The sequence below is a fragment of the Pagrus major genome, chromosome 16 (assembly GCF_040436345.1).
Source record: "Pagrus major chromosome 16, Pma_NU_1.0".
NCBI classification, from domain to species: domain Eukaryota; kingdom Metazoa; phylum Chordata; class Actinopteri; order Spariformes; family Sparidae; genus Pagrus; species Pagrus major.
Window position 1 is genome coordinate 7,997,947 of NC_133230.1, and position 8,907 is coordinate 8,006,853.

An 8,907-nucleotide genomic window follows, 5' to 3' on the forward strand; every position below is an offset into this window, starting at 1 on the left:
GTCACATGGTAACAAAGTCTGTTGACCCGCACCACAAAAGCTCACTTACCAACACGTTACATCTGGTTTGCATCATCCATGCAAAAAACAAAGTATAGAAAAGAAAGTAGTGGTTTTGTGGATTTTCCAGCGGGAACTTCAGGAAGTCACTGCGCCTGATAGCTGTTTCCCCCTATTTCCAGTCTTTATGCTAAGCTAAGTTAACCATCTTCTCATATTCATGTTTAGACATGTCGTGAGAGTCAGTCTTTTGATCTAAATCTTGGCAGGGCAAATAGCCCTTTAAATTGTATATGGATAAGTCTTGGGCAATGTTTAAGGCTTAAGATAAAATCAGTCTGATAAAAGAGCAAATTTTTTTTACAGCTTCAGAGATATGACAGCCTTGCAGGTCCAATTCAGGGCAAACATGACCCCATAGCAGCACACTGAGGAGTTGGTGTCATGCCAGGGTGTAAATTTGCCACACAAACAGTATATTAAAATTGATCTAGTTCTTTACTTTTTATTTTGATCTTTCATTTTAGGGTTTAAATGTTCTATTCTTCCTTAGATGCACTGTAAGTCCGATGTTAACTTTAACTGCAGATCAGCTGGCCAGAAGAGACAAACAGATGAAGCCATCTCTCTCTATAGACAACAACATGATGACACAGCTGAGGTGTTAAATGTTAACTGTCTGACGACGCCTGTCTCAGGGTCCAGGCAGGCCAAAGGTCCTCTCTGCGCCTCTCCTGAGTGACTCCTCCTAGGAGAGATAACCAGCTCTCCAGACTCTCTGGGATCCAGCTTCCGCTCTGTCCCTGGAGCTGTGGAAGACTCGACTCCTGTAGCCAGCCCGGAGGGATCTGCACCGACAGGCTTACAACTCAAGGAAACACACAGATTCTTATGAAGGTATCGGCTCTGTCTTGGTCTCATGTTGTCTTTTCCTTTGTCGTCTCCTCGGCAAACAACTTTATCGTGAAATGCTAAGACCTCAGGGGTTTTATGGGAGACCTCAGGTGTGTGAATGTGTCCGCATGTGTGTGAATAATTGGTGCAGAGTGAAGAAATGTCAGTGCTCTAAAGACAATGAGACAAATCCCAGTCTATAACCTCACACTTTGTGATGTTTCTTCTTCCTTTATGCCATCTCTCAGCTTGTGTTAGTTATGTTTTCGAGGTTGAATGACTTTAAATCTCTACATCAAGTGTTTGCAGCATTATAAAAATGAAGTCCTCAGGTACTCTATTTAGTAAAAGAACCATTACAACAATGTAGAAATCTGTGCCAGTAAAAGTCCTGCACTCAAAACTTGCTTGGGTAAAAATATAGAAGTATTAGCTGTAAATGTACTTAAAAGATCACAAGTAAAAGCATGCGTTGTGCAATAAAATCTCCCATGTGACTTATGATATATTATATAAAGCAATTTAGATAGTAAATACTGATGAATCAATGTATAGGCGTCATTTTGCGGTTATAGCTGCAAGAGGTGGTCCCAACCTCAGGATCAGGGACCCTCCAAAGGGTCAGCAAATAAATATAAAGGGTTGTGAGATCATTAATGGGAGAATAGAAGCAAAAACGTTCTGACACTCACGTTTTCATTATTTGAACTTTGGGCTTGGACTGGTATTTGCTTTTTTGGAGAAAAATCTGAAAAGTAACGTAAAGTAAGTAAAAGTAAAAGCAGAGCAAAAAGTAAAATGTTTGCCTTTGAAGTGGAGCGGAAAAGAAATACAAAGTAGTATAAAATAGGAGTAAAGGTAAGTAAGGTACAGTACTTGAGTAGATGTACTCAGTAACTTTCCACGTGTTGCTTAATCTCGTAAAATCACCTCCTTCCTTGTGTTCAGTACAATCCAAAACATGTGTGTTTATCATCTGGGTGCATGTTTCAGGTGTACCAAGGCAGAAGGCACAATGGAGAATCACATCACACAGATTTCCCGAGACAACCTGGACGATCTCAGAGAGGCCTTTAATAAAATTGGTCAGTTTCACACACCCACACACACACACACACACACACCCTGCAAAATGTATCGACAGGGAAATGTGACCCAAGTAAGAGTTTTACAGCCGACCATAAAGTATGAGTCTTATGTAAGAGATTTTTATGGCTCGGGTTGTTGAGTGTATGTACTTTCTGTGTGAGGTATTTCTGAAGGTAATAAGGAGACGTTGCCAGATTTTTGTCAGTTAATCATAAGTGTGTAATTACAGAAAGATGCTGTTGATAGTGTGCAATAAAGGTACAACCTTTGTGTTACAGTATGATATGCAAAAGATAAACAGGTGGGTGAGATTTTTGTTCAGTTTCACCTGTAACACTCCAGTGAACGTCATTTCATACAAAACAACTGACATGTGGCAAAATTAAAAGTAGGAAGGCTTCTTTAAGACTATGCAGCGTAGTACTAATTGTAGGTAAAACCACACAAAATGCCAATTTCTACATAACTTTGCTTTAATATCTGGAAGGTGAGTATAATTATCATCTCATGAGCATTAAACTTTAGGTTTATTTGTGTGATGATGGTGTACGCAGAAAGGTCAACATGTGAGATTTTATGATTCATATACAATATAGTGTTGAGTGAGATATTAAGAATGAGCTAGAGAAATACTACTTAGTTGTTTTTTAACAATAAGACACGAAATGACTATATATGTATGTATATATATATATATATTTATTTATTTATTTTAGTTTTGGCATATTAGCAGACCAAAGTACAGCACAAGGGAATGTCATTAGTTTTACAAGTATTTACTCGTAAGTAGAGCTGCTCTATATGACCTTAATTATATATAATATTAAGGCTATAATGTCCCATAGTGTATGTCCCAATACACGATATATATATTGATGTTTAAAAATCTCCTCAAAATCACTTCATAGACACTCAGACTGCGAGGGAAAATCAAATATCACAATATTTTTGACCAAATACCTCAAAATTGATTGTGCATTATTATTGGAGGGTTGACTATCGGTACCTTAACAAAATATTAGCACAATGAGATTTTTGATAAATATCAGCAATGTTGATATAATGACTCAGTGGGTAAAGACAAGTTTTAGAACAAGTAGAACAGTTTAAGTTTAGAAAATGACATCGCTTTACTGTGACGCAGCCTTTAAAACAGGAAAAATGAAACACATAACATAGGCAAAATCACAATTCATCACATATGGAGAACAAAGTGTTCAGTCAAGGGTTTAAATGGAGCAGTAACTATTTATAAAGCAATAAACTTGGCATAAACTCAACACAACTAATTAAACTCAAATATTATCCTTGGTTTTCCCTGTAATCAGCACCAAATTATATAGTTGGGAAATCATTAGGAAATTACAGACCTCTTACTAAAGCATTATCAGGCTTTTGTTTGTGCTAGCGCTTATCATCTGTGTGCACCCATAAATATTGAGCCCATCAGTTTTAGATTGATATTTGTCAAGCAAATTGACTCACTGGATCTGTGTCTGTGTGTCTGTGTGTGTGTGTGTGCTTCTCTGTGTGATTAGACATTGATAAAAGCGGCTTTGTGAGCGACTTTGAGCTGCAGGAGCTGTTCAGAGAGGCGAGCTTCTCCCTGCCGGGGTACAAGGTGCGAGAGATCATCGAAACCTTCATCGCCGGGGACACCAACAAGGACGAGAAGATCAGCTTTGAGGAGTTTGTGTCTGTGAGTTCTGATACAAAGATTGTGTGAGCAAATGTATGATCTCGCTCATCAGACCACACGTGGAGTGACACAGTCTGTCCATGTTCAGATCTATCAGGAGCTGAAGAGTAAGGAGTTGAGCGAGACGTTTAGGAAAACCATCTCAAGGAGAGATGGGATCCGCTCCTTCGGAGGAATGTCAACGATCTCCAGCGAGGGGACTCAGCACTCCTACTCTGGTGAGGGAGAGTATGCATTGTGTGTGTTGGTGTGTGTCCCCCTATTTAGCATTCCTAAGTAGTAATCATTTAAAATATGTTTCACAACAAACTACAATATAGTTGTAAGCTGATTTAAGTGCTAAGTGTGTGTCTGTGTGTGTGCGTGTGTGTGTAGATGAGGAGAAGGTGGCATTTGTCAACTGGATCAACAAAGCCTTGGCAAAGGATGAAGACTGCCAACATCTGCTGCCCATGAACCCTGACGATGAAAGCCTCTTTAACTCTGTCCGTGACGGCATCCTATTATGGTAAAACACGCACACACAGCGTGTTACACATTGTTCTATCAAAGTGATTTATGACAGCCTACCTTCATGTCACTGTTACTTCAAGTACCCTTTCTTTTCTGTTTTATAGATTCCTGTAATTGTTGCCTAACCTATGGTACCTGCAAATGTTAAATAGTTTATTTTATCTTGGAATGACAATGACTGTGACATCAAAGGTTAAAGCACGAGTGGTGTGATCCTATTTTATTGCAGTTGTTATTGTAGTTCATGCATCCTCCTTATTCACTTTCATTCCTTCGCTACCACGTGACGGACAGAGTACACAGCGATAACACACATCTGAAACGACATTAGGCAATTTGCTGAGACTGATATCGTGCTCCGTGTTCTCTTTTCAGCAAAATGATCAACCAGTCTCAGCCCGACACGATTGACGAAAGAGTCATCAACACCAAGAAACTGACCCACTTCAAAATGACAGTGAGTCGTTGCTTCATTTAAGTTTAGTAAATCCATAACACCTGCACGCTGCAAATACAGATGATCCAGAAGCACCAGATTTTTAATAGTATCATCAACTAAAGGAATATTTTACCTTTGGACCGAGCCAGGCTAGGGGATTCCCCATGCTCCCAGTCTTTATGCTAAGCTAAGCTAACTGGCCACTGGCTGTAGCTACGTACTGAAGAGATAAATATGTAAATGGCATCAATCTGATAAAGAACTGGAAACTCTGCTGGAAAATATTGATTTAGCCAATAAACTGCAGATTTTATGGGTTTTTTTAATAGCAGTTCTTTAACTGTATATATGGATATCAGCTAAGACAGTAACAATTATAAGTGTGGATCTGTGAGACAGAATATGTGGACTGTGCAGAAACAGCTTGTCATTTATTAACTTTTTACTGCCCACTTCCTTCTTTTTTCTGTTTTATATTGCTTGTGATGCTCTTGTTGCCTCCTCTGAAAAGAAGTAAAGAAAAGAAAATCATAGTCTGGACCTTTTAATTCTCGCTGGATCACATTTATCCATAAAACCATCCATCCCTTTCCTAAAAGGAGCAAGAATATAGTGCTGCGTTTTATTTCTAATAAGTTAGTTATTATTGGATTCAGGCCACAAGCCTGTTTTTGCTCAGCTGTTGAATGGCTGAACCAAAAATGAACTCACGATTCATTGCATTCGTAGGAGAATCTGGTCCTGGCTCTGAACTCAGCCTCAGCGATCGGCTGTATGGTGGTGAGCATCGACACCCATGATCTGATGGCTGGGAAACCCCATCTGGTCCTGGGACTGTTCTGGCAGATTATCAAGGTCGGCCTCTTTGCTGATATAGAACTAAGCAAGCACGAAGGTCAGTGCACACACACACACACACACACACACACACACACACACACACACACATTAACCCAGCAGTTCACGTTCCGAATGTCATAAGATTGATATAAAGCCAAATAAATAAAAGTTTGTTATCTTCACTTTCATCAGAAAAAAAAGACGCTCGCAAATTGCAAGGCTGTAATCTTAGCGATTATTTCCCTCCCTTTCTTTAAAGGTCCAATTTGTTAGAAAGTTGATTTTTACAGACGCTTTGGGATTGTAAGACGAGTCAGCCGCCATCCCAAAGCATCAGTACATGACTTCCTCCTTTGCAGCTGTAATAATAAGCATGGCCACTAGAGGTCACCGCCTAAAAAAGAAATGCAAATATGGGTTTTAATAAGCTTTCACAGTCAACCTACAGCATATGCTCGTTTTTCATGATGAGGACGTGCTGTATAATTCAAGCCTTCATGTCAAGTTGGCACACTGATATATAATTGATATATAAAAATCACTACACGGGCAAACATGATCATTTGCATTTTGTATGAGATGAATTTAAATCCAAACAAATGGTGGATTTGTGCTTTTCCACTTGTAATAAAATAAAGCTGATAATGACCACTGCTTGAATTTAGAATATCAAAACAGATTCAATAAACAGTGCCATTCAACATTTAACGACAACATTTTCACATGTGTTTGTAGGTCTGATTGGCCTTCTGTTAGATGGGGAGCAGCTGGAGTGCCTGATGTCTCTCTCCCGTGAGGACATTCTGCTCCGCTGGGTCAACTATCACCTACAGAACGCAGGAACAAACACCATCAGCAACTTCAGCGACGATATTAAGGTACACTTCAGAACACACACACACAGACACAAAATTACACAAATACATGGGTTTTAACCCCTTCTTTTACTGTACCACTGTAGGACTCACGAGCCTACTTCTACCTGTTGGACCAGATTGCTCAACATCAAGAGAGCGACTTCAAAATGAACATCAAAATTGACATGAGCGGGCTCAGCGTGAGTCAGTTTGTCTTTTTTAAAGGGTTACTTTGAGTGACTGATGCAGGATTACATGATGTACATAATGTCTGTAACGTCCCTGTGCATGTTTCATGTGTACGTGAAGGAGCATAATTTGGACCGCAGGGCTGAGCTGATGCTGCGACAGGCGGCCCGGCTGGACTGTAGACAGTTTGTTTCTCCTCAAGACGTCACATCTGGAAACAGCAAGCTCAACTTGGCCTTCGTAGCCAACCTGTTCAACATGCATCCTTCTCTGCAGAAGGCTCAGATCAACGGCATGGAGGGTGCACACTTCGAGGGTGAGACGCACATACAACTCACTGAGCAGCTAGATTTTCTACAGGAGTGACAAACACACAGACACACACAGTCCAGAATGTGAATCATAATGTGAATGTGATGCAATTCTAAACACACATTGGGTCTTAGCCCAGTAAAAAGCCCAAGGCAATAAATGTTTAAAGGTGTGACAAGTTATGGCAGCCATAAATCCATATTTACCGTGAGCTATAGCTGAACCTAAAACATTCTGATCAGCTGACAGTAACTGTATGGCTCCTTTATCATGTCCTCATGTCTCACCAGCTGAGACCAGAGAAGAGAAAACATTTAGAAACTGGATGAACTCCCTGGGCGTCGCTCCATATGTGAACCACCTGTACAGGTAGGTCATCAGTTACATGCCAATGTAGTTACCCTTATCAAGGAAGTGGGGTTGGATCCTTAACATTCCTACAGTTATTGAGTTATAACCAAGGGCCATGGGGAGCAAACGCACAGTATGTTATACAGTACACATGCAGTATATTAGTACAGTATATTCATGGTTTTATCTGATCTTTTTTGCACTGTTTAATCATGTTTTTGAAAGGTGGCGTACAAAATACTCATCATCTATTTTTTATTCTAATGGCTTTCTTTGAACACGCGCCTGTTACTAAAAATGAAACTGTTGCAGCAGTGATACTTGGATCTAACTCTGTAGAGCTCCTGAGAGATGTCTACAGTTCCTCACTTTCTCTGTCCTCTACAGTGACCTGTGTGACGGTTTGGTGATCCTGCAGCTTTTTGAGAAGATAAATGTGCCTGTGAACTGGAAGAAAGTCAACAACCCGCCTTACCCTTTGCTGGGGGGCAACATGAAGAAGGTGTGTGTGCTATGCATACATATTAAAGAAACAGAAAGCTTGCGATGGGAAAGTAAAAGGACCGTAACATGTTTTTTCTTCATGTGTCGTAGCTGGAGAACTGTAACTACGCTGTGGACCTGGGCAGGCATCTCGCTCAGTTCTCTCTGGTCGGCATCGGAGGAGATAACCTGAACCAGGGGAGTAAGATGCACACTTTGGCGCTCGTCTGGCAGCTGATGAGGAGGTACATGAACAGTCTGAGGCTTCGGGACATGTCACCTGCTGTTTGGGAAAAATTAGACCATCGATTTTGAACTGGAGTTTAGTGGTTTCAGTCGTTTATTTTGCTTGTCATCCCTCAGGTACACAGTGCGGGTTTTGTCAGATCTGGGTGATGGAGAAAAGATTGGAGATCTGATCATCCTCAACTGGGTCAACACCACCTTGAGCCAGAAACGCAAGGACACGCAGATCAACAGCTTCAGGGTGTGTGTGTGTGAGAGTGTTTGTTGTATTTGAGTAAACACAAGGCTGCATTTGCATTTGACGCCACCTCTCTGTTTCCCGCAGGACCAACTGATCAGCACCAGTCTGCCAGTAATCGATCTGATCGACGTCATCGCTCCCGGTACCGTCAAGTGGGACATGGTGAAGAGAGTAGAGAGAAGAGCGATGACGGCAGACGATAAACTCAACAATGCCAAGTAAAATAATTGTTTCTCCTCCTTCAACATGTTTGTGACAAGGTCTTCATCTCCTAACTCCTCCCTCTTCCTGTTCCTCTCCTAGGTACGCAGTCTCATTGGCTCGTAAGATCGGAGCTCGTGTCTACGCACTGCCGGACGATTTGGTGGAGGTGAACCCCAAGATGGTGCTGACGCTGTTCGCCTGCCTCATGGGTCACGGTTTGAAAAAGGCCGACCACTGAAACCGACACGAACAAACCAAATGGAAACCAACCACCGACATTTATCCCACTCCTATACGCTTTTCATTTTTTTCTCATTGTTGTAATTTTCCTTTTTTTGACCTTTATTTAACTTTTGCATGATCACCAGAGAGAGCGAGACAACCTCTCACTCTATGTTAAACAATAAGCCTGCCTAAAGTTCAAAATAATCTCTCATGAGCAAAGCCATCGCATTTGTTTATCTGCGATTGTATTTAATAGGAAATTACATCCATTTACTTCTTCTGTTATATGACAAGAGAACAAGATATGTCAGAAGGAAAAGCAGAA

The 8,907-nt window shown here is 40.8% G+C and overlaps 1 protein-coding gene across 1 annotated transcript; it reads left to right on the plus strand.

The window, feature by feature from the left end:
• Nucleotides 1-870: 870 nt before the first annotated feature.
• Nucleotides 871-8,907, plus strand: pls1 (plastin 1 (I isoform)). Its single transcript, XM_073483939.1, has 16 exons — nt 871-897; nt 1,888-1,979; nt 3,522-3,682; nt 3,771-3,900; nt 4,058-4,190; nt 4,571-4,652; nt 5,364-5,529; nt 6,210-6,352; nt 6,436-6,531; nt 6,641-6,836; nt 7,123-7,201; nt 7,571-7,685; nt 7,778-7,911; nt 8,030-8,153; nt 8,238-8,371; nt 8,457-8,907. Exons 2-16 carry the CDS (start codon nt 1,910-1,912, stop codon nt 8,593-8,595), a joined length of 1,902 nt encoding a protein of 633 aa, XP_073340040.1. The 5' UTR covers nt 871-897; nt 1,888-1,909; the 3' UTR covers nt 8,596-8,907.

Coding starts and splice junctions, on each gene's coding strand:
- pls1 (XM_073483939.1), top strand. CDS start 1,910: ATGGAGAATCACATCACACAGATTTCCCGAGACAACCTGGACGATCTC. Junction 3,901..4,057: donor GACTCAGCACTCCTACTCTG/GTGAGGGAGAGT, acceptor GTGTGTGTGTAG/ATGAGGAGAAGGTGGCATTT. Junction 7,202..7,570: donor TATGTGAACCACCTGTACAG/GTAGGTCATCAG, acceptor TGTCCTCTACAG/TGACCTGTGTGACGGTTTGG.